The 27,122-nt window shown below is 34.1% G+C and overlaps 1 protein-coding gene across 4 annotated transcripts in view; it reads right to left on the bottom strand.

The window, feature by feature from the left end:
- The window catches only part of LMBRD1 (LMBR1 domain containing 1), a 191,730-nt gene that overhangs the window by 122,455 nt on the left and 42,153 nt on the right, over window positions 1–27,122 (bottom strand). For all 4 annotated transcript variants that reach the window (XR_001110507.2, XR_010336705.1, XM_012471887.3 and 1 more), the window contains exons 4-7: window positions 19,211–19,308; window positions 16,812–16,879; window positions 10,017–10,105; window positions 6,516–6,589 (exon numbers count right to left, since the gene is read on the bottom strand). Coding sequence is in view for 2 of the 4 variants with exons in the window: in XM_012471887.3 (XP_012327310.2) it covers window positions 6,516–6,589; window positions 10,017–10,105; window positions 16,812–16,879; window positions 19,211–19,308 (329 nt within the window). In the remaining 2 variants the exon portion in view is untranslated. The remainder of the gene's footprint in view (window positions 1–6,515; window positions 6,590–10,016; window positions 10,106–16,811; window positions 16,880–19,210; window positions 19,309–27,122) is intronic.

The following is a 27,122-nucleotide window of genomic DNA, read 5'->3' as shown; positions in this document are numbered from 1 at the left end:
GAATTCAAAAAGTGATTTAGAATTCTCACACTCCAAATATTAAGTTTTAGAAATACCTTTTATTTCACTCATATTTTCCTTATATGAATGCAGATAAATCCAAGAAATTTCACTCACTAAATATAAAACAAAGATTATAGACGATTAAGAAAAATTTGTCAGATCTTTCCTTATAGTGATACATAAAGTAATGGTGCACCTTACAAGCAGTAGCATGTACTCAGAGAAATATGCTTTCACATAGGCTGAAAAAGTTGACTTTTAACTGGAATTTCTTTCTCAAAATATTATTGAGAACCATTGCTGTGGTTCATAAGGTATTATAATATGAACTAAATGTTTCTCTTCCCCTAAAATTCATATGTTGAAATCTAATCCCCAGTGTGATATTTGTAGGTGGAGCTTTTAAGAGGTAATTAAGTCATCCTTTATGAATAAGATTAATTCGATTATAAGAAGGGTCACAAGAGAGCTTGCTTCCTTTCTCTTCCTGCTCTTTATCATATGAACATGGAATGAGAAGACAGTCAACTGCAAATCAAGGAAGAGGGCCCTCACCAGACACCAGATGCCTTGATGTTGTATTTCCCAGACTCTAGAACCATGAGAAATATGTTTGTTGTTTGAGCCACCCACTCTATGGTACATCTGTTATATCAATCTGAACTAGGACAAGGAGGCAAAACAACATTTGATGGGTACGAAAAGAAAATCTTAAATGTTTCATTTCTATATTTAAATCCTTAATTTATCACTTTAATTTTCTTTAACCTATTTTATTTTACATTAAATGTACATAGGTTAGCATAACAATATGTAAATATGTATTTATAAACCATAAATATCCTGGAGAACATATTTAAAGTTTTACTGATAAAGGTATGCAGTAAACAATTTAGCAGTCACTGCTTCTACAGGCACTTCACTGGTCCATATGATACATTTTGCATGAAGACATCATTCAACATTTCCCCACTTGGTGGCACCAAAAAATTAGAATATCTACATAGACGTCTGTGCTTACAGGTTTTACTTTTTTAAATTTAATAAGTATCAATTTCCTTTCAATGTAAGCTTAAAATAATCGGCAAACTAATACGCTGTTTGACCTTCTTCTCCTAAAACTCACTGACCAATTATTTGGCATTTATTAATATACGGTACAGTACTCAGAATCAGTAAAATTTAAATAATCAACTAGTTTCAAAAATAAACAATAATATATAACTAAGAAATTCACACTTGATTGACACATAAAAAAACTTCTCTAGTCTCAATACAAAAAAAAATGGAGTTACAAATTCTGTAACAAATATGATTTTTACATTCCATGTTATATTTAGGGTGACAGTACTCAAGTATTAAATTTCCCACTCTGGGAACTTTAATTAAGACTAACTCTCTTCTATACTTCATGAATATTTTCTATACCTTCTTTCAAGCTACCACAAGAAAAGCCTTTTCCAAGATAAGAGAAAATTTTGTATCCCAATCACAAGCAAATATAAGTATACTATTTAACCACTGATCTATAATAAAAATACTTATCTATAAATTGTTGATTTTCAACAAATTTTTACTAACATTTCAGTAAGTGTTACTGGCTCATTTTCCCCAAAGATGGGGAAACTTGGGATCAGGTAATAGATTTTAAACAAACTCACACTCATGAATGGAGCTCAGCTATACATACCATGATGCTCCTCTTAAACAGGATATAGTCTACCTTCCTCTTCCCATACCTCTATGCACCATAGGTATTAAAACGGGCCAAATCATGGCTTGGTAGTAAAACCTGAGCTTTGAGTACTTGTAGTGCTATTCAAATGATATTATGTCCCTCTTCACACTCCCCCAGCCCCAACTAACCAACATTCAATTATGAATGCTTTTTTTACTCACTTTTGAATAATACACATTCTTGCTCATCATGATACAACTGCTTTTTGCCTTTGGTTTATTTTCACTGAGAGAGGAAGCAGGTGGGAACTATAGTTTGAACCACATAAAACTTTGAATATTCAACTGTTTAAGCTAATAGTGACTATTTACTAAGTGGCCAATAGATTCTAAGACTTGGTGGATTATTTAATTAAATCCTCACTACTTTTCATTTAAATGCTATCCCACTATAAAGATGAAGAAATTCAGATAGGAAAGTAGGTCAGGAGACCCAAGGATTTGATCTCCATACCAATTATTATAATTTTATTTTATGCTGCCTAAAGAAAACAAATAATGGCTAGGAAGTTGGATTTTAGTGTGCTGCTACATTGGATCTCTCCCTTGGTATTAGGCCTCAAGTGGTCCCTCTTTACCAATTTAGCAACTCTTTTATGAGTTCCTGGTTCCCACCCTCAATCCCATTATAAGGTCCTCTGGTTGTTTTTTTTTAATCAATATCCTTCAGCTCAGCCCTCTATACAGTAAATTCTCACAACATCATCAAAGGATTCTCGGAAACTGTGACTTTAAGTGAAACAATGTGTAACAAAAACCAATTTTTTGTTTGTTTGTTTGTTTTCTGAGATGAGAGTCTCACTCTTATTGCCCAGGCTGGAGTGCAATGGTGTAATCTTGGCTCACTGCAACCTCTGCCTCCCAGGTTCAAGCAGTTGTTGGATACAACGAGTTCTAAATTTCTCTTCAAAGAATCAGTATGTCAGTATGTTCAGTTAAAGTTTAACTTTCTCGTAGCTTCAGTAAACAACCTTTTCCACCAGTTCCAATCAGGAGTTCGCATCTGTTCCCCTAGGCACCTGCTCTATCCGGACTCATCCTGATCACCTGCTTTGACCTGAGTCATCCCTGGTCACCTGCTCTGACCAGAGTTACCTGTCTCATAACTGTTTTTCCTGCCAAACCTCTCACCCCACCACTCTGACTCATACCTCTGTTCTCTTTAAAAACAGGCAATCGGAATTAGCTTAGACTGTGCAGTCCAACCCTACCCAATAGGGGAACGACATAGCAGCAGGGGTTACCTGTGTCAGGGATTAAAAACCCCTTCCCCTCCCCTGTTCAGGTGTGCGTTTGCCATTGTTCCACCTGTGAGATGCACTCTTCTATAGAAGTAAATTGCCCTGCTGAGAAAATTTATATTCAAGTGCTATTTCTTTTGTGGCACCAAAAATTTACATATAACATGATTTTCCTGCCTCAGCCTCCTGAGTGGTGAGGATTACAGGCACCCACCACTACGCCCGGCTAATTTTTGTGTTTTTAGTAGAGACAGGATTTTACCATGATGGCCAGGCTGGTCTTAAACTCATGTCCCCATGTGATCCGCCCACCTCCGCCTCCCAAAGTACTGAAATTACAGGTGTAAACCATCATGCCTGGCAACAAAACTAATTTTACCACAGGCTAATTGATATAAACAAGAGCTAACTTCCTATGGCATATTTCTAGTCACAAGAACATCACCAAACTTCTAAATGAAGACTCAAAACACTTCTAACATTAAATATTGAAATAAATGTAAACTCTACATACATTTAGGAAAGATTAATAAAAACAAAATAATCAACTTTTGGTGAATGAGTGAGTGACGATGGTTGTAGTGGTAGTGGGTTAAATTAAGGAATATATGTTTGCAAAGTGAAAATTGTGAAGAGCACTTCCTACCACCACATAGTTCAAAAACAAACAACAACAATGTTGGACTGATTGTTTTTGTACTGCAATTATTGTTATGCACTTGCATGCAGTACACTTTATGAATTTTTATTTTACAATAATTTGCATTCATTCATTCATTTTCCAACCCACTTATTCTAAGTTCAGGGTCATGGGTGTTTGGAGCCTATCCTACTAGCTCAGGTTGCAAGGCAGGAACCAACCCTGGACAGGGCACCATTCCAACTGCAGGGTGCACTCACACATACCCAAACTCACTCCTACTGGCACAGTTTCAGACACACCAATTCACCTAATGTGCACACCTTGGGAATGTGAGAAGAAACCCATGCAGACATAAAAACAACATGGAAACTCCCAGAGAAAACCCACACAGACATGGAAACAACAAGCAAACTCCACACAGTGGCCCTGGCCAGAAACTGATTTTTTTTCACATCAACATTATAAGAAAACAACATGAAAAAAAGATGTTATTTGAGGAACTGGTGTATCCTAGAAAAGTAAAGGTCTTCTAAGGATAGCTTAAGTAATTCAATATGAATATTATGTTGGTTTAGTTGATGATTTAAATGATAATTTTCAAAGTTTCCATATAAGTTTAAAATATTTATCTTTCCAATAATATCATTCCTACAAAGAAGCTCTCTTTCAAACAGTTTTAATAACAACTTATTTTCTCCACTCCTACTCCCTACTCTCATAGTTTAATTCAGAGCCATCAGAGTAATACTGTTAAAATGTTTGTCAGAGCCCATTACTTTTCCATTTAAACCTTCCAGTGGCTTCTAATCTCAATCAGTATAAAATTCAAAATCCTAACTGTGGACTATAAAGCTCACATGACATGGCCTCTTGCTACATCTCATTGAAACTTTTGCTACTCCCCTTGGTCAACTGAATTCCAGCCACAATGGCTTTGCCTCCTTGCTAGTATCTGAATATAGCATATATGTGCCCACCTTAGGATCCTCACACTTAACTCTTCAGTCATGGCTTACTTTCACTTCATTCAAGTCTCTGTTCAGATATTAAAGAAACTATTCCTGATCTTTACAGTAGTGCAGCCTCCACTACTGTCTAGCTTCTTATATTGCCTTATTTTTCTTCACAGTATTTACCAATTAACCACTGGGAGACAAATCTCTATGCATCTTTCATTTCTGCATATTTTGCAAGCCAGGAGCTGACTGTCCCCCACCCCACCTGCCACTATTTTTTTCTGTACTATCTTTTCAAAGATCTTTGTGTAGCAAATATTCTTGGTAGATACAGAAAATAGCTTTCCCTGGAGCAAAGGACAGGTATGCTTACCATCCATTATAAAAGATTCAGCTTCCCTAAGCTCAGGGCTCCTCTTCTACAATGCACTCTGTTATGTGCAGTCTCATCTAGTTTTCTTCCCATTACCCTAGGGGAACTGGGACACAGGGAATCAACATAAGAAAACATTGATCCTATGGCTACTGCTATTGCTGTGAGTAGAAGTCTTACATCTTCAGTTGCCATCCATAAAACTGGCAGGCTATAAGTATGGTAGATATCCTAGGCCCTTCATAGTTCTTGACATTTACATTACATATTGAATTTCTCTCTATTTTTTTCTCCTAACATTCCACTGATTGCTCTATCCTCATTTTCCTATAGTTTTCAAAGCACTTTTACAAATAGTATCATTTGACCTTCAAAAATCCCTGTGAAGCATTTTCTCTTTCCATTTAATGGGGAAGACACTGATCCAGAAAGGTTAAAGGATAAACCTGAGATTAGCAATAACAGATCAGTCACAGAATAACAGCAATTAGAATTCAGGTCTAATTCCTCATTTGATATTCATCTGTGACTTCTTAAAAGACAAATAACTAACATGCGGTACATTTTGTGAGATAGAAGGATAATCACTCACTGATATTAAATGGCAAATTCCTATGTGACATAACATAAAAACACAGAAAATGTCAATGAATAATAATACTGAGTACCTAAATAGGCACCTGTAAGATATCGCAATGTATGTCTTTTAGGGTTTTTTAAATTATACATTATGGTACATGAGTGATCATGTGACAAAACTAGATTCTGCTCTTACAATAACAGCCATTTCCTTTATGTCTAAAGAAAGACATAATTAAGAAAATATCCAAAAATGTTTCCTTTAACCAGAATTTTCCATCTTTGCAAGAATTAAGAGTGCTTCAACATAAACTTCATTAATCTGAAAGGTTCCAGATAATATTAATGCTGCTTATACAACTCTCAGGATAGGTAATAAAGAAACATTTATTACTAGCTTTTTCTTTAGAATGTGAGCAAAAGACTCAAAGAGAAGTCTGTATACAACTCAGCCAGTTATTTATAATTCACACCTTACCACTTCCAGGAGGATTGAGGGGAAAAAAAGTCTGAGAGTATAAGAACAGATTTCATATACAAGAGAAGTGTCAAGTTATATAAAATATCTGATTTTAAAAGCCCTATATCCTCCAGTAGAGTAAATCTGCAAAATCAGTAATAGATCCTGGTCTATGGTTCAGAGTTCTAACATGCTTATAAATCTGCTAATATGTTTATGAACAGATTTATAAGCATACCAGACATTATAAATCTACCACATAGATTTATAAGCATAGATTATTATAACATAGGATATAACCATCTTCAAGGCTCATAAGTTATGAAATTTCTGATTATTAAATTGCACAAATATAGCTAAAATGATGGGCAAGTAGTTAAAATTTTACCGTTAAGAAAACTGAAGAAAAATTGAAAAAGAACCAAAAAATTATAAAGGTAAACAGAATAAAGTGTAATGAGTTACTACAGTAAAAAATAGTTTTATAAGACAATTTTAACTCAGTTATCACCAGCTCACTTACTGTGTAAGTTATAGCTGCCAACATTCCGATCAAGGTGAGAGAACTAATAGAAAATGACAATGCAGCTAAACCATCTGCAAAGAAAGAAAAACTGTTAAAAATGTACATATATACTACTCAAATGTTTATATTTAGCAAATCAATGTAAAATGCTGAGCTGCTTATACATTTTGAAGAAATAAAAACCAATATGTATTACCATATTCTTGAAGTGCTAACTTAGAGAAAAGAGCTTTTAAAGGGCTCTTTAAAAATTGATTTGTAAAAGATCTTTCAGACTAGCTGAGATTTTCTTTCCCTTAACTCTTAAAATTAACAGGAAAATTACTGGTTAATTATTGGGCCCAAAAGAGATCAGTAAAATATCAGATGCTCAGAAAGTAAATAAAATCACATGGCCTCTCTCAATGGCAGACCCTAAAAGATAACATTACATAGGAAAGCTACCAACTTTGACTCTTTCTCCCTTCTCAACACAGTCTTGATACTTCCAGTTACTTTGTTCTTGATTTTCAAATCAGTTTTTAATGTATAGTCAAAAACTAAAATCTTAATTAAAGAGTTTATTTCACTTTTTAACTTGAAAGGACAAGCTTGCCCACTTGGCAGAAAAATAAAAGCAAACACAACTAGAAAACAGTTTCAAAAATAACATACACACACACACACACACACACACACACTACTATGCTAATGAGTTGGATTTAGGAAATTATCTAAAGGAAGGTCAAAGAGTGAGGGGCAGGAATGACACGTTCACATAAATATATCAAATTATGTAATAAAATACTGTGCAACCTTGAACATTCTTAGGTAGGAACAATACTTTTTCCAATTTTAATACAGGTCCTATCAGGCCTGTATTGATCAAGCTTAAATGCAGGTCCTGTAGAACCAAATACAAGATTTTGATTAATTTAATGTGTTGACATTAATCTTTTATGAGTACTAATAAAATTATAATGATCTATCATCTTAAAACTCATGTCTCAGTTTTGTATAACACATAAAGAGAGCATATTAACAAATTCATAAATCATACAAGGCAAATTTTTAAGTCTTAATTTTTTAAAATTGTATTTTATCAAATCAAAGACATTTTGATGCCATAACTTTATTGATCGTACCAGAAGTATCAACAGAAGGTGTTCATACAACTAGGAGAGGTCTATCTGGCTGATAACAATTATAAGGTAACCATCACTTGTAAAATGTATCTCCAAAACAGAGATAAAAATCTGGAAAAGTATGTGCCTTAGAAATGATAAAACAGAGTATTATGCTAACATATTTGGCCAATCAAAATGTTAATATTACTAACAGTCGCCATCATCTGAACCAAATAACTCAAGATTGATCATTATTTATTATTCCCATTTGAGTACAGGATGAATAAACATATGGTGAAGATACTTGAAGATGCATTCTCTCTATATGTTAGGGGGTCTATGATCTGGACACATACATCTTTATGATATAATAAATAAATCCTATTGTAAACAAGTTGTGGTACAGTCATAAAATGCATTACTCTGCTGAAATAAAAAGAAACTACTTATACAAATGAATTTTGAAATATTATTTCATGAAAGAAGCCAGACATATACAAAAAAAGAATCATTAATAAATGGAATGGGAATTCTACTTACAATATTCAAAAAAAGCAAAACTAACATATAGTGGCAGAAATTATAATCATAGTATCTCTCATGGGAGATGCTATTAACTAAATGGCATATTGTGAAAAAATTGCTGGAGTGGTAGATGTGTTCTACACCTTGACTGCAATCAGTTACAATGACTGTATACATGTATTGTAAGATCCATGCATTTTACCACATATAAAGGATTTTTTAAAAACGTTATATACCCTTGATGCCTGAAAAATGCAAGGAGGTGGGATGAGAAACGAAAGGACTAAAAATTAAGAATACTTGGGTAACTGTTTTCGACTTAGACAGCTGATCTAGACTGATAAGCAACATATATTTTAGATGGTGTTAACATTGGAGACAAAAAAAAATGGAAGACTAAATTGAATGGAATTACAAAAAAAAAAAACAAACAGAATAATGCTACCTATCTAATCACTAGTTCAAGTTATACTAATACTCAAAGTATAATTTATGAAATAATATTTAGGGCAGAAGAGTAGTTACTCAAGAGACCTAAAGGAGTTAACTCCAAGAAAAGAAGCTATTAATTTATCAGCAATAGAATCAAGGTACATAAATCTGACAATTCAGTATTAGTAGATGCCAGGCCTGCTATCCTTATTCTTGCTGGTATCAGCAAGATATTAATGAATCACAATTTACAACATGAGATATTAAGTGGAAAGCAAGAAAATTAAGAACTCATACAGCAGACTGCAAGACTTAATTTAATCATTATTTAGTATTGTACCTGGGTAAAAAGAAAGAACTGCAGATCAAAGAATGTACAATACCTATTAGAATAGTCACAAAAGCAATACAGTTTTTCTGCATAAAATTTATAGAAATAAGTACACTAGGTATCTTTGAAAATAAAGTTACTATATTCAAATGCACAAGAAATTTTGCGTAATATAATACACGTATTTTAATATCACTTTCTAATTCCAAAGTTATTTTTTTCAATGATTAAGCAACTTTCTTAACCTAACCCCTGAGTCTTTTTTTTTCTGTAAAAACCTAGGTCACACAGAATAAGTTAAAAAAAAACTTCTAGAAAAGTAATTCCAAAATATTTTGATGAGGTAAATTTATAATACAACACTACTTAACTAATATAAAACCTCTGTAATTTATATTTGACATAAAAGATAATTTAATCTCAAACAAAAAGATAAGGTTCTCTCTTAATAATTAAAAATAAAACCCAATGTATCTAGTAGATTTCTTTAACATATTATTCAATATTATCCTAAGTGAATTAAAAATCACATAGAAATTATAAGACCCTCACTGCTAAAATAATTTGAAGAAAGGATTAAATTTCCTTTCAACTGGGTAATTTTATGAAGTCAAGAAAACAGTTATATAATAGCTAGATGGCTAATCGAGCCTTAAGAATGCAATACTTCTAATGTGTCTAGCATTAGGTTCAAGTACAAGTTAGAAAAACTGTGGAGTTAACTTTTTTTTTAGACCAAATCTCGCTCTGTCTCCCAGGCTGGAGTGCAATGATGCAATCTCAGCTTACTGCAACCTCCACCTCCCAGATTCAAGTGATTCTCCTGCCTCAGTCTCCCAAATAGCTTGGATTACAGGCATCTGCCACCGTGCCCAGCTAATTTTTGTATTTTTAGTAGAGACGGGGTTTCACTATGTTGACCAGGCTGGTCTCAAACTCTTGACCTCAGATGATCCATCCACCTGGGCCTCCCAAAGTGCCGGGATTACAGTGCGAGCCACCACATCTGACCAGGGTTAAATTCTTAACGAAATACAAATAGACTATCCCAAGTATCAGGAAATATAAATTACTAAGTTTTTCTAAAAAAAAAACAATACTTACGACTACTTCCAAGTTCTTCAAACAGGAACTTCACTTTTTCCCACTCTGTAGAATTTTTGTTATTAGGAACATTCAGTGGAACAAAGGCACTACAAGGAAGAAAATAATCGTTTTAATTGCTTTAAAAATAAAAAGTTAAATGGTTTGAAACTTGAATTATTTTTCTCTAAAACAATAAAAAAATTAAATCTGTACTACGCACAGAGGGGAGTGAAGAGTTTCTTATCTATGCATTTATTTCACTGCAAATTTATTTTACTAGTTACATTAATGCATTCAGTAAAATTAGTTTCCTTTGTAATCCCATATGTCTTTTGCACTGAAAATACTGATTTGTCAGTTATACTTTAATAAAGCTGAGAAAAAAACAAAAAATAAATATATAATGTTTTGAAAATGAACCGTAGCTTTAAGATGATCAAAACAAACCACAAAAAAAGTTAAGGATATCTGTATTAAATCAGTAAAGCAGAATATAAATATATGCAATTATTTTAATATATTTATATGGATAGAAAGAAACAAAAGAGATACATTAGAATAAACAGTGAACGTCTCATTGTGGAATTGGAAGTGATTATTATTTTCTTATTAGTATTTTCCTATTAATATGTCTTTCAAGATTCTATCCAACGGACACAATGAAAGTAGTTTCTATTTATTTTTCAACCCACGGGTGAAGAAGAACTGTAGAAATAACAGAGACAGACAGCATCCTAGGGGCTGCTCTAGGACCTTAGACTGGGAAAAGATAGAATAAATAAATGTTCACTTTATTATCTAGCCCATATCAGTAAACAAGAAGATAATCAAGAGATTAAGGTAAAGGGCTGGGTATCCCTTAGGTAGTATAAGTGGAGGAACAAACAGAAGTAGGAAGTAAGTCTAATATCACGTCCTTCCCAACTTAATTTTAAGCGTAAACAAAGTGGTAAGATTTATCCTCTGTTGTAAAGAGGATAATTTCCCAAGAAAATTAACCCTTCCTCTTGATGATACATGTTAAACTCCTCAGCAGAATTACCTAGCAGTTCAAATATTCAAAAAAGAGTAACACCAGAGGAAACCTTATATAATCAAAAAAACTAAAAACACTAAGTGACCCACACCAGAATGACTTCACAAAAATACTTTGAAAGCATTTATCAGAGAGTTAACATGTGAGCACTTAGTATTTTAGGTATAAATGAAAGCACAAATCCAAAGCAGATTCCTAAATTACCACCAGGATTTTATAATCTAAAAAACAGACCTAAAATATTTTCACTTAAACTAAAGAAACATCCATAAGTAGAATTCAAAATATGCCAAAGGAACTAATTAATCAACACAGACCCTGGCCTTATTACTGTAGGACCTTGATGAGCCAGGCTTTCCTCTTTCAATGAAGCTGAGGTAGGGTTAAGAAGACTCAGAAGGCAGAGCAGCATCTGACTGGTATAAAAGCATGTCAACCTTTTAACCACAAGAAGGAACAAATCACTGTTCATCAGCCAAATATCAGCCCCATAGACAAAGAGCTATAAAGAAAAAGGAATACCTCCCAACAGATGAAAAGGCAATTGAAGTCAAATGAAGTTATAATATAGATATATCAGTTCTGAGGAAAGAGAAAGCAGTTAAGATTATCAGGTATTTAGTATACTAAATGAAATGGTGATGACACTAAAGTAACCAAGAGTTAGAATACAATGGAATTTGTGTGGTAAAAGGGTGCATAGACTTTTAAAATCTCAGCCCTTCTAAAAGAAACTCAATACAGAGCACCTCAGCTTCCAAAAACACAAAGTACTAGATTAACCCATTTCTGCCTGGTGTTCCATTATAGGAATACTAAGTTTGTGGGAATTATTTAATATTTTACTGCTCAAGGTCATCACCAAGGTCTGATTTTTCACCCACAAAAAAATCTGCAAACTTTGGCATAAATGGGTTAAAATACAAACAAGAGCCTAGTATGATTAGACTTTTCCCTCATGTCCTTGAAAATAATAAAACTAAAAAACTGCTTAGCAAAAATATTTTCTACCCAATCTGAGTCACTGAATTAGCTTAACACATATTATCTCTTCAGAAAGAGACAAAGGAAAAGCTAATGAATCGCAGTAGATATGAAATGGAAATGATGAATTCAGCAGAACTGAAAATAAGATGTTCACTTCCTATACTCCACCACCAAGTCAATTCATATTTATCTTCCAAACAGTTTATGTTTCTTCCTCTCTGTTCTCTTTGTAACCACTGTAGTTCCAATGCTCACCTGAATTTACCTGAACTTATATAATGGCTACTTAACTGATCTTCCTACCTACTATTTACATACCACTTCTCCAACACAACATCCAAAATCCTCTTTCAATACATCCTTCACAGTGCTGTAAGTAATTCTTAAAGCAAAGTCATATATATTTATTTTCATGCATTCATATACACAAATATGTACACATCTTCATTGTCTTTTAATTACTCAGTAGGACAAAATTAAAAATTTCTTTAACATAGTATATAAGACTCAGAGTCTACTTACCTGGCTAATGTCATATCCTGACACTTGACCACATGAACACTTGAAACCTCCCACTACACTTTTTTTTTGAGGGGAGGGGAAGTCTAAATTCACATCATACATTTTATGTCATTCTTCACACACTCCATGTTAACCTCAGCCTCCAAGTTAATATATTTTATAGACTGAATTATGTTCCCTAAAAATTCATATGTTGCTGGCTCTCTGCTCCCCCATTCTACAGACAGTCTCATCTCAGCAGCACCAGCCACATCACTGAGACACCATGGTGAAAGTGAAGGCCAGAGTAAATGGATTTGGCCACAGTGGGTGCCTGGTGACCAGTGCTGCCTTTAACTCTGGCAAAGTGAATACTGTTGCCATCAGTGGCCCTTCAGTGACCTTAACTACATGGTCTACATGTTCCAGCATGATTCCACCCATGGCAAGTTCTAGGGCACTGTCAAGGCTAAGAATTGGAAGCTTGTCATCAATGGAAATCCCATCACCCTCTTACAGGTGCAAGATTTTGCTAAAATTAAATGGGTGATTTTTGCACTGATTATGTTGTGGATTCTACCAGCATCTTCACTACCATGAAGAAGGCTGAGGTTCACTTAGAACAGGGAGACAAGAGGATCCTCACCTCTGCCCCTCCTGCTGATACCCCCATGTGATGGCATGAACCATGAGAAGTACAAAAATGGCATCGAGATGGTCAGCAATGCCTCTTGCACCATCAACGGCTTAGCCTCCACTGGCCAAGGTCATCCATGACAACTTTGGCATCATGGTGGGACTCATGACCACAGTTCATGCCATCATTGGCACTCAGAAGACTATGAATGGCCCCTCTGGGAAACTGTGGTGTGACAGCTGTGGGGCTCTCCAGATCATCATCCCTGCCTCTACTGGTGCTGCCAAGGCTGTGGACAAGGTCATTCCTGAACTATAGGAAGCTTACTGGCATAACTTTCCATGTCCCCTCTGCCAGTGTGTTGATCATAGACCTGATTTGCCATCTGGAGAAACCTGCCAAATATGATGACATAAAGAAGATGGTGAAGCAGGCATTGGAGGGTCCCCTCAAGGGCATCCCGGACTACACTGAGCAAGAGGTTGTCTCCTCCAACTTTACTAGTGATGCTCATTCTTTCACCTTTGATGCTGGGGCTGGCATTGCCTTCAACAACCACTATTTCAAGCTCATTTTCTGGAATGACAATGAATTTGGCTTCAGCAACAGGGTAGTGGAACTCATGTTACACCTGACCTCCAAGGAGTAAGAGCCCCTGGATCACCACCCCCAGCAGGAGCACAACAGGGAGAGAGAGGTCCTCACCTGCCGGGGAGTTCCTGCCACACTCAGTCCCCCACCACAGTGAGAATCTCCCCTGGATCCAGTTTCCATGCCAGATTCCCTGAAGAAGAAGAGACCTAGGGAGTTCCACTATGTTATGTACCATCAATAAAGTCCCCTTTACTCAACCCTCCTAAAAAACAAAAAAATCCAAGGTTGGGCGCGGTGGCTCACGCCTATAATCGCAGCACTTTGGGAGGCTGACGTGGGTGGATCACTTGAGGTCAAGAGTTCAAGACCAGCCTGACCAACAAAGAGAAACCCTGCCTCTATTAAAAATACAAAAATTAGAGGGGCGTGGTGGTGCATGCCTGTAATCCCAGCTACTCAAGCGGCTGAGGCAGGAGAATTGCTTTAAACCGGGAGGTGGAGGTTGCGATGAGCCGAGATCGCACCATTGCACTCCAGTATGGGCAACAAGAGCAAAACTTCATCTCAAAAAAAAAAAAAAAGAAGAAAAAGAAAAGAAAACGAATTAACAGGGTATGGTGGCAGGTGCCTGTAATCCTAGCTACTCGGGAGGCTGTGGCAGGAGAATTGCTTAAACTCGGGAGGTGGAGGTTGTAGTAAGCCGAGATAGCATCATTACACTCCAGCCTGGGCAACAATGCAAGACTCTATCTCTAAAAAAAAAAAAAAAATTCCGTATGTTGAAGCTCTAACCCCCAATGTAATGGTATTTGGATATAGGTCCTTTAGCAAGGGAATTAAGGTTAAATGAAGTCATAAGGGTGGAGCCCTAATCATCCCATGGCATTGGTGTCCTCATAAGAAAAGGAAGAGACACGAGAGTGCTCCTTTTCTCTCTCTCTCTCTCTCTCTCCCTCCCCACCCCACCCTTCTCTTCCCTTTCCCTTCTCCTTCTGCAAACACAAAGGAAAGGCCATACGAAGACAGAGCAAGAAGGTGGCCTTCTATAAGCCAGGAAGAAAACTCTCAACAGAAACCAAATTTGCCAGCATCTTTAACATAGACTTCTAGCCTCCAGAACCATGATAAAATAAATGACTGTTATGTAAGCCACCCAGTCTATGACACTTTATTATGGTAGCCAAAGCAGACTAATACATTATACATGTTATTCATCTTTTTTATTTGTCAAGTCAGCTGACCAATTCCCGTTCCTTCAAATTTCAACTGAAATATTACTTCCTCTTAGATGTCCTGATTCTGCAAGGCAGAGTAAGAACCTGCTCCTCCACCATCAACATCTGGTATGTATCTCCTACCACAGCACTTAAATACTGTAATTCAAGGTATGTATCTGCATGCCTCCACAATGTAAACCTAAAGGACAGAGACCATGATCCTCCACTTCTATTCCCAAGATCTAGCACAGTATCTAACACATAAGTGTTCCAAAAACACATGAGCTACATGAATTAGTTAAATCTAGATCACAGCTTTGCCATAAAATTATCTAGTTCTATTAGCAAAAGCACATCACTTAAAAGAAACTCTGAATATGCCACCTTCAAAAATATTTCAAGACCTTTTGTCAATCACTTAACCTAAATGCACACCTCATTCAAATATTTACATATGGTAATGAGTAGAACACTGTCCTAGACGACTGAAACACTAATAGTCTTTAATTCACTATTCTTTTATTCTGGCTGTTGAAAGATTTGTAGTTTTATTGATGATTCTCACTCACGTTATAAATCAGGAGTTGGCAAACTACTGGCTGCCTGTGTTTAGAAACAAAGTTTTCCTAGAACACAGTTGGGTTCTTTGTTTATTTATTGTCTATGATTATTTCTGAGCTATAAGAGAGCCACAGAGACCACATAGGCTGTAAATCTAAAATACTTATTATCTATGCTTTACGAAAAGTTTGCCTATTCCTGCTCTAGATAATTCAGGTTTACATACAAGGGACCTCATTGTTAACAAGGGAAATTAACATAAGTAGAGTTGGCTTTCTAAAAAAGCCAAAAGAAAAACACTTTAAAAATATACTTGGTAGCTAAAAAAAATAGAAAACCCACTAAAAAGTGTGTTTACAAAAAGTACTCCTTTTCATGACACATCAAGGCAGGTAAAAAGAATTGGAAGTATGACTTGACTATAAAACATGTGCATTCTAAGAACTCCCAGAACTACAAAAAGTTACTCAACAATTTTATTCCGATTACAAGTTACAAGTAATAAGTAATTTTTTTTTTATTTATGGAAAGTTATTTATTGGAAATTGCGAGACTAAATTATAAAAGAAACTTAAAAAACTTATTAACACCTAACATATTTCCTAACATAAAATATGGGAGACTGATAACCTATTTATAACACAGATAAATGTCTTCCAGTAACAAGCATAAACGTTAGATGTTCTAACAAATATGTAAAATGCTATTGATATTACTTTAAAAAACAAGAAAAATTAAGAAAAGAAATCTGTTGACAAAGATTTGAAGACTGATAGGGTCAAATCTGAAAGATGCACAGACAAGGATCTTTATCCAAGCATTATTTATAAAAATGGGGAAACATCATAAATGTCTAAGCAGTCGTTACTAGAAGATCAGTTAAATATATTTTTGTATCCTTAGAAGGAAATGCAATGTAATCAAAATTGGTGGATCTACACTTACTGTCCTGAAGAGATGCCCACACTATGTTAACAAGTAGATTACCAAGGATTATATAAAATATAATCACATTTGTATAAAATTAAAACATGTAGGGTGCATGCAAGAAGGGAGGTGTACTCTGCATGCATTCAAGCACATAAAAATGTCTAGATGAAACAACATAGACAAAACTGTTAAATTGTGGCTACTGTTCCTTGGAGATACAGAAAGTGAACTGTTCTTTTCTTTATATTTTTTTCCCTAAATTTTTCTGAATGATCCTTTTATTATTATTTTTCAAATACTTCTATTTCCATGTCATGGTAAAAAAAAACAAAACAAAAATCAAGACTTACCCAACTAAAAGAAGCAGTGCACAAATCACAGCAAATCCCAAAGTATACTTGAGTGACGTTTTAATTTGCTAGATACCAAGAAGAAAAAAGTATACCATTTAGCAAGCCTTTTGAAATATAAAATATTCTTGCAATAGTTTAATAGTTCCTTCACATCAGATACACACTTATAGTCAACAGTGTAAAGTTTCACTTGTTGAAAAACAACCTTAAAATTTAAAGAAAACGGGTATACTACATCTTAAGTATCTTGACAAAATATGAGATTTTGAAAATCTTTTCAATAGTTAGGGGCCTTGTAAAAACCAAATCACCTAAAGCATAGTTAATCCTCCAGCAGGCATCTTCAGTAAAATTATCAGAATATGTAATAAAAGATTCCCCCAAACAGCAATCAGAATCTACAACACCCCAACCCAATTCATCAAAATGGTTTATAACAATAATAAACATAATATACACATGTTTGTGTTTCAGTACATATATATATGAGTATATATATTAAGTATATTTGTATATATGCATACTCACATATACATATATATAATTATATATGCACATATATTTATGTGCATATATTAATATATATTTTACACATATATAACGTTTATCATGCCAGGCACTGATCTAAGAACTTCACATATGTTAACTCATTTAATCCTCATACCAATTCTAAGATAGGTTGTTCTCATGTCTACTTTAGATGTAAGGAAGTTGAAGTCCAGAGAAGTTAATAATCTGTCCTAAGGCACATAGGTCATAAGTGATTAAACAGGTACTTAAAATCAGGAACTTGGGAATTTAAAACCTATGCTTTGCTTGGTGCCCATAATGTACTCACTCCAAAGGCTAAGAAGAGCAAAAAAAGGCAAAGTTGGACATTCTGAATATGAATAAAAAAGTTAATAGTAATCTCATTTAAATCAGTCAGAAATAACATTTGTCCTCTCAGACTAATGATGCCTCTAAAAATCATCTTTTAAAATTTGAATTGATGTTTCACACATAGTAAGTTCTTGTTCACAAAGAGGGTAAGATATTCTTTAGGAAAAAAACTAAAGAAAAGGTAAAGAAGATCCTAAGATCAACCAAAGGGTAGAAGAATGTGCACTTTGGAAGAAGTGAAAGAGACCACATAAATCTCATGGAGATTGTATTAAATGCATAACTAGCTACCTTACATTATACACCTTGGTTTTTCCAACTATAGAGTATCTGCAAATAACAATTTTGACTCTCTTTATAAATATTTAAATGTCTAACTTTTTTCCTCTAATACTGCATTGATTATCACTCTAGGAGTCATTTAAAATATTGTTAATTTACTTGCTCCTAATCTTAATGCAAAGGCTCTTGAGGTTTTAAGCATGATTAAGCATGATGCTGGCTTTTGACTGAATACATTTATTTCTGTATTTAAACACAAATGAAAACAAGGTATAAAACAAAATCCTGTAACTCAAAAAGATAAGACACTAGTCTTATTTTTCAACTGTTCCCCTAAAATAAAACGTATTCAACTTTGACAAATACCTTTTAATATACACTTTTTCTTTGACCTATTAATTACTATATATCAATAGATTTCCTGATTTTCAGTCATCCACGCAATTGAGAGGCCCAACTCGGTTATATAATATTAATATATTTGTAAGATGCTCCTGAATTATATTTACTATTATTTTAGTTAAGATGTTTATACCAATAGTTAAGTGATATTAGTCTGCAGTTTTGAACATGTATGTTTGCTGTATTTGTCAGGTTTTTAAAAAGTCGGTCTTATCCTGGATTAGTAAGAACAACCTACAAGTGTTTTTTCTTTATGCCTCTGAACAGGGGCCAGCAAACTACATTCTGTGTACCACATCTGATTCATCTTTTGTTTTAGTGGATCATAAAATGTTCATTGTCTCTGGATACTTTTAACATTATAATGGCAAACTTGAGTAGCTGAGACAGAGACCATATGGCCCACAAATCCTAAATTATTTATTACCTGGCCTTCTACAGAAAAAATTCTGTATGCCTGATCTAGAATTGCTTTGTCTAAAACAATAGTCATAAGCCACATGTGGCTAGAAAGCACCTGAAATGTGGCTAGCTTGAATAAGTGTAAAATACAACCCAAATTTCAAAGACTTCATGTGAAGAAAAGAAATTTAATATTTGATTAATAGTATGTTTGGCTATATTTGAAATGATAATATTTGGAATATATTATGTAAAATTCAATGTATAATTAAAATTAATTTCAACTGTTTCTTTTCATTTTAATGTAGCTAACATTATATTTCTATTAAACAACACTGCTCTAGAAAAAATTCAGTCAAGTCATTCTCTGAAAAAGCAGGAAATATTTTTCTTTCCTAAACTCAGACCTCTAAAATAAAGATACTTACAGTACATTTGCTAGTATCATCATCATCCTTTTCTTCATAATAGAAGTAGACAAAAGGAATCCAGAAGAACACACAGAACAATATTACAGAATACAAAGCTGTGGAAATAAATAATAAACTGAGTTTTACTAAATACATATGTACTTAATCACAGTTATCTATCTATGTGTGTGTGTGTGTGTGTGTATTTATGTATACATATTCACTTACCAAGTTCAATCCCCTGATACCTTGTTCTCATAATTCTCTATACATAGTATATGATGTCCAAATAGTCTTCTCTGTCCTATGTCCCAAGAAATCAACAGTACTATCAGAATAACAAAACCATAATTCAAGTTAACTTTGGGGAAACTTCTAAGAATAGTAACAACTGGGTCAAGAACAATTGTGGCAGCTAACATATGAGTTCTTACTATGTATTAACTGCAATACTAAGAACTTCATATCAACCATCTCATTTAAATGAACTTTAACTTTTGCCTTCATTCCAATTTGAATTTGAGTACACTTACACAACATTTGCTCTTCTGGCAAGTTAAAGCAACAGCTATAAATAATACTGTCTTTTTGATATAAATAATTTTCTCACCTTAAGTTTTAAAAATATGCAATATTATATAACCGATCTTACCCAAATCAAAATAGAGAAAAGGTAAAAAGAACAGTAAAGCAGTAAAATTAGATTCTCTATTTTCCCACTAATGGACACTGGGGTTGCTTCCACATTTTAGAACTTGTGAATAATGCAGCTATGAACCCAGAAGGACAAATAACTCTTCATGACCCTGTTTTCAATTCTTAGATTAGATTCAAAATTAGATTCAACATCAACTGATACGAACTACTATTTATCTGCTTTAAAAAAACATTAATTTGAAATACTTTTAACCAGTAGTCATTCAAAATGTTTATTTAAATTCAACATAGAGCTTAAGTTAAGCCAAAGGTATGTACCTTTAACTATAAAAACAGAATAAACATTTTGAGACTTAAGCCTAAGAAACCTGTTTTTAAAATCTGTATATTCACATTCATTTGCTTTTACATACATTCATGAAAAATAGTAGTACCAGTATAATTGCATAAAGCAATTACAGAATTATAATCATTGTATTACTTTATAAAAGAAAGCAACTGTTACCACCCCAGACCCATTAGGATGGCTACTAACACAAAACAGTAATAATGACAAGTGTTGGCAAGGATGTGGAGAAACTGGAACCCTGTGTGCTGCTAGTAGGAATGTAAAATGCTATAGCAGCTGTGGAAAATGGTATGATGTTTCCTAAAATAATTAAAAATGGCATTACATATGATCTAGCAATTCCACTTCTGGATATATGCACAAAAGAGTTGAAAACAGGGTCTCCAAGAGTTATTTGTACACCCATGTTCACAACTGCATTGTTTACAATAACTAAAACATGAAAGCCACCCAAGTGCCCACTGATGGATGGACAGAGAAGCAAAATGTGGTATACACAAAACAGAATATTATTGATTCTTAGGAAGGAAATGATATATGCTACAACACATATGAACTTAGCATAATTAGAAGGACATTATGCTAAGTGAAATAAGCCAGTTACAAAAAGGCAAATACTGTATGACTCCACTTATATGAGGTACTCAGAGTAGTCAAAATCATAAAGACAGAAAGTAGGATGGTGGTTGTCAGGAGAGGGGAAGGGCAGAATAGAGAGTTACTGTTTAATAGGTATAGTTTCAATTTTACAAGAAAGTGTTATGAAAATGAGTGGCAGCAATGGCTGCATATTTTGATTATATGTAATACCACTGAATAGTATACTTGAAATGGTTAAGATGTTAAAAAAATGGAAAAAATGCATGTTAGTAATGTATAATAAAAATCTAAATTACTTATTGTCTTGGAAGAAAGGATTTTAGAGTTAAAGAGTTTTCTTGACAGGAAAATGCAAGGTAAATCTAAAGGACTAAAATTAAACTGGCAATACCAAGTATTGACAAGAATGCAGAACAACTAACATTATCATACTTCACTGTGGGAATCAGGTACAACACTGTAAAAAACTGTTCAGTAGTTTCTTATCAAGTTAAAAATATACCTATCATGTGAGTCAACAATTTTCTTACTCTAGCAATAAAGTACAACAACTTACGCAAAAGGGCTTTTGCCCAGAGAAGCTTGCTTGATTTGCAGAGTCCAGGGCATTTATTGGAGACTTGCGATACAAGTACATTTGCCTAAGTGACCAGCTTTGATTACCAAAACTACAGACTCCAAAAAGGAAAGCAAGAATTCACCAAAAATCATGCTTTGCACAATCTAAACAAGCTGGTACAGCATGGTTCCATACCCAACTGTACAAAATCACCTTTCAATTAGTAACATAGGGAATAAACAAGGGCTAAATTCCCAGAGTTAGTCAAAGGTAAGCCACACAAGCAGGACCTCCCTGAAAACATTCAAGCATTCAGCAATATTAGATGAATTAATTCTTTCACAAGAATGATGTTCACAGAAACATTATACAGCAATCAAAAACTGGAAATGATCCAAATGATCATCAACAAGTGGATGGATAAGCAAACTGAATGATATATTCACATAAAAGACAATCACATAGCAATAAAAAAAGAAACATGAGACACAGATGAATCTCATAGACCTTGTGCTGAGTAAAACAAGCCCAGACACAAGAGTACCTTTCTATGAGTGAACTTAAGGAAGTGCTGGAATTGGCAAAACTAATCTGAGAAGTCAAAAAAAATGGGGTAGCTATTGACTATAAAAGATGTACGGCAACCAAAATTCTCATATTGCTGGTAAGAGTACCTACAAAAAGTTTTTAGCAATCAACATCTGGAGAAATGAAGTGGAGAATAGATGCAATTCTCAAGAGACTATAATATCCCTCTAGTAGTCTATGATTCAAAATAGGTTTAAAATTGCTCTAAATATTTATTTCCCTGATACAACCATCTAAGCTGTCTTCTAATAATCTGACTGTTCTCTCAGTGTCTTTATAAAGATCTCTTCTTTTAGCCCATAAATGTTGAACTGTAAAGAGAGAATTAAATTAACATTTATATTGTACAACATTTGCCATATGACCAGTTCTAATGTTGAATTTATATATCTGTAAATGGGGAAAAAATATTGCTGCCTCCACTATCATGAAACAGGAAAAATTTCTTTTTGAAAGTTCTACATCAAACTCATAGCCATTTTAAAGGCAAATTTTTCTTGACTCTAACAGTTATGACACTCTCATATCCTAACATCCCTATAAAATATGCTTTTACTTGTAAATGTTTTTGTTAAAAGACTGCTACTAGCAAATAAAAGATAAACAGATTTTTGGTTTAGTAGACCCATTAACATCAAAGAATACATTAAGAAAATTTTAAGCCTCATGTTCACAGAAATTCAACTGATGAAACAAGTTAGCTTTTTAAAACAACTTATCAAAACCCAGCAAAAACAAGCGAATAGAGAGCCATTCTTAAAAGGTCATGGACAAAAACTGTACCAAAGAATACATAATAATGCCTAAGATTTTTAAACATGTACAAAGCAACAATCTACCTTTTAAAAGCTGTGTATCATTAAAGTGTAACTCACATGAAAATTAACTTGTATAGACTTGCAAATTGTTAAAAAAAATTTTTAAAGTATCCTTCCCAACTACAAATAAAAACAGCTAACATTACATCAAAACACAATGACAAAGAAAAACTTAGTAAATACTGTGACAGAATAGCCATTACAAAGTTTTTTGTTTCAGAAGTCAAAGTATAAACATATTCTGGGAACTCTAAAAGCCTTCTAAAATTATTTACACCCAGCTGAAAAAATTGTGAGTCAAGACTGATAGTTGCATATCTGTAACCATTTCCTTTCAGCTGGCATTCCAGCTGACCTTCCCCCTTCCTACTGCAGCCTACTTGAAACCGATACATGATGGCTTAAACTCTAGCACCATTTAAAAATCTGCAGTGGCCTTAAAATGGAAATCATGTCCTAAAGATGGAAAGCAGAGAAGGAAAGAACTTAGTACTCTCATGATGTTATGGCACTGCCATACCAGCCTTGGACAGTCTATCTTCATATTTATTTTAAGTGAGACTGAAATACTATATGACTATTTAAACCAGGTACTTCTGAACTGCTAATAGCAGCCAATTGTAATTCCTAAAATAGAATTTGGTACTAGAAATAGACAAACTCAAATATTTATTCCTGAGCTATCCCAAGCCCTTGGTCGTCTTGTCTTTGAAGGTTAAGTACAATAGATCTCAACTAACTTTTGCCACTGAACATGGTAATATCATGAGGTGTCACAGCATCCCATGAGTTCAAGATATACTTCTCCTTGCATTAACTGTGTAGCAGCAACCCTACTTCCCTTAATAGGGTTAATCACTGCATCTGATATGGTAACTAATCACTGGAATAAGATCAAAGTGGCCCAAAAGAAATCATACCTTCTAAATCAAGGGAACCATTATTTCATTCTATGGTAGAAGTACTCACAGATGGCTAGTAAGAATTATAAACCAGTATGCAAGGTAAGAAGCAAACGTTCTGTGAGTAACAAACCACTCAAAATCACTAATAAATGAACTAATCATTATTAAATTAGGAAGAGTAGTGTAAACTTCCATGCTCACTTCTATTTCTTAGTTACCAGTAACAAGTATATAGATTATGGGAGAAAGAGAAACGTAAGTGCTCACTGTTCCCCAGTATTCTCTAAAATAAGGACAGACTTTTCAACTCATTTTACAAAGCTAGCAATTTTAATACTCACACCTGACAAGAATAATAAGACAAAGAAAAATTATAGACCAGTCTCACCTGCAAATTGATTTTTTAAAAGACTCTCAATTGAGAGGGCAGCAAATCAAATCCAATAACACATTTAAAAACAAACAACAACAAAAAAACCCACCAAGATGGCCAATTTTGGGTTTAAGCTAGGAATGCAAAATTAGTTTCAGTATAATCTAGCCACATAGTACATTATATACCACTTGAAGAATAAACCAAAACAAAAAAAGCTTTGTATGATCGTCTTATAGATACTTCTGTTTCTTCATAGATACAAAAAAGGTCCCTTTTTTCATGTATTCATTGATATGTATTCATATCAATGTATTCAATGAAAAAATACATTGATATGTATTCATATCAATGTATTCAATGAAAAAAATGTATTCATTTAACAAATACCTACTGAATATATTTCAGCCATCATTCTAGGGAGAATGTATACAGCTAAATAAAAACACAAAAGCCTCTCGTGAGACTTAATTGTAGTGAGGAAAAGACACAATATTTAAAATCATAGTATGTACTACTCGAATTATCTTTAAAAAATTTCTTAAATCAATAAGAACACAAACAACCCAACTGAAAGTTACTTTAAGCAGAAAATTGAAAAAGCCAACAAATTTTTTAAAACATACAACTTCATTTCCAAATAAATTAAACAGACTAGTGAACTTTCATTTCACACTCACCAAATAGCAAAAACTAAAAATATATGGCAATATCAAAATTTACAATACAGAGCAACTAGAAGGCTTATATGCATCTAATGAGAATTACATTAGTACAAACAGCAAAATAACTTCTCATTATCTACAATGCTGAAGATGCATATAACTTATGACCTATCAGTTCTACTCCTATGTATGTACTCTGCACATATACAACAGAAAACTTGTACAAGAATCTTCACTGCACAATTTTAACAGCAAAAAACTAAATATCCACACTGATTAGTACATGGCACATACACAATGAAATTATACTTTCTTCAATAACATGTAGAAATGTCTGGAACATGAAGATGAATGAAAGCAAGCAAGCCATTTCATATAAAGTTCAGAAAATGTAAAACTAAGTAAGAATACAACATGGTAAAACTGTAAAGCAAAGCAAGGGATTAACACAAACTAAATTTAGAACAGTGGTTATTTCTAAGGGGGAAACAGAAGAAATGGCATCAAGAAAAACACATGGGACTTCAAAATGACTACCTCAAACTTCACACTTTCTATGATCAATAGTTAGCTAAGCATAAAAGTATATAAAGTAAACATCAAAGCTGGTGATATCTGGAAGACTGCTGAGATAGGCAGCTTCTAAAGTGGCTCCTTATAGACCCCGCTTCTGCATTCATGACCTGTGCAATATTAGCTTGAGTGTGGGCTGGCACTAGTGACTCACTGCTAAGAAACAATACGAACAAAAGTATTGGGATGTCGCTTTTCAGATAAGATGACAAAAAGACTGTCTTCCATCTTATCATAATTGTGTCTTTTGAAAGACAAAGATTTAATATTGATAAAGTACAACTTATTAAGGTTTATCCTATGAATCATGCTTTTGATGCCATATCTAGGAACTCTTTTTCTAACTTAAAGTCACCAAGATTATATCCCTTAATTTCTTTTTTTAAAACTTGAGACAGAGTCTTGCTCTTGTCACCCAGACTGGAGTGCAGTGGCGTGATCTTGAAGCCAAGATCTACCTCCTGGGTTCAAGAGATTCTCCTGCCTCGGCCTCCCCAAGTAGCTGGGATTACAGGAGCCTGCCACCACCCCGGTTAATTACTGTATTTTTAGTAAAGACAGAGTTTTATCATGTTGGCCAGGCTGGTCTTACATTCCTGACCTCAAGTGATCTGCCTGCCTCAGCCTCTCAAAGTGCTGGGATTATAGGTGTGAGCCTCCACATCCAGCTTCCCTTCATTTCTTCTAAAAGTATTATACTTTTATAGTTTAGGTCTATGATTGATTTCTGGATATAGTGTAAGGTAAGACAAAAAAATCATTTCTTCCATATAACAATCCAACTTTCCCAGCAAAAATTTTTTTAATTGAATGGAATTAAACTGAATTGGCACAACTGTTGAAAATCAACGGACCATAAATATAAAGGTTTATTTTAGGGCTCTGAATTTTATTCCGTTGCTCTATATGCCTGATCATCTGCAATACTACATAGTCTTGTTTACTGAGCTTTATTGCATGCTTTGAGATCTGAGGATGTAATTCTCTAAAGTCATTTTTCTTATTCAAAATGTTTTTGGCTACTGTAGATCCTGTTGACTGCCACATAAATTTTAGGATTGGATTATCAGTTTCCCAAAAGTATTTTTAAACTCTGTGTGATTTTAATGGAGACTGTGTTCAACTTATAGGTCAGTTTGAGAGAAAAGTGATATAATTGCATCTTTACAGCATTGTGTTTTCAATGCAATAATATGAAATTGTTTATTTAGGATCTTCTTTACTTTTTAACAGCAATTTTCTGTAGTTTTCAGTGTAGAAATCACACTTTTTTGTTAAATGTGTTGTGAAGTACTTTTTCTCCCCTTTTTGATGGTTTCTGATTGGAATTGCTTTTTTTTTTTTTTGAGACGGAGTTTCACTTTTGTTACCTAGGCTGGAGTGTAATGGCGCGATCTCTGCTCACCGCAACCTCCGCCTCCTGGGTTTAGGCAATTCTCCTGACTCAGCCTCCTAAGTAGCTGGGATTACAGGCATGCGCCACCATGCCCAGCTAATTTTTTGTATTTTTAGTAGAGACGGGGTTTCACCATGTTGACCAAGATAGTCTTGATCTCTTGACCTCGTGATCCACCCGCCTCGGCCTCCCAAAGTGCTGGGATTACAGGCGTGAGCAACCACGCCCAGCCCGGAATTGCTTTTTTCATTTCATTTAAATTGTCTGTTTCTAGTTTTCATATGAATCTTATACTTGTGATCCTGCTAACCTTACTTACTGGTTGTATTTGTACATATATAGGTTCTTTGAAATTTTCTATCTATAGAATCTTATGTCAGCTGTGAAAGTAAGACAGTAATAATTCTTTTCAGTTTGGATGTATTTACTTCAGTAAATATTTAAATA

This window comes from Aotus nancymaae, unplaced genomic scaffold, assembly GCF_030222135.1.
Source record: "Aotus nancymaae isolate 86718 unplaced genomic scaffold, 86718_ANA_hifiasm-v0.15.2.pri h1tg000040l, whole genome shotgun sequence".
Lineage (NCBI taxonomy): Eukaryota > Metazoa > Chordata > Mammalia > Primates > Aotidae > Aotus > Aotus nancymaae.
Note: the sequence above shows the minus strand (reverse complement) of the source record. Positions and strands in the feature narration are given on the sequence as shown.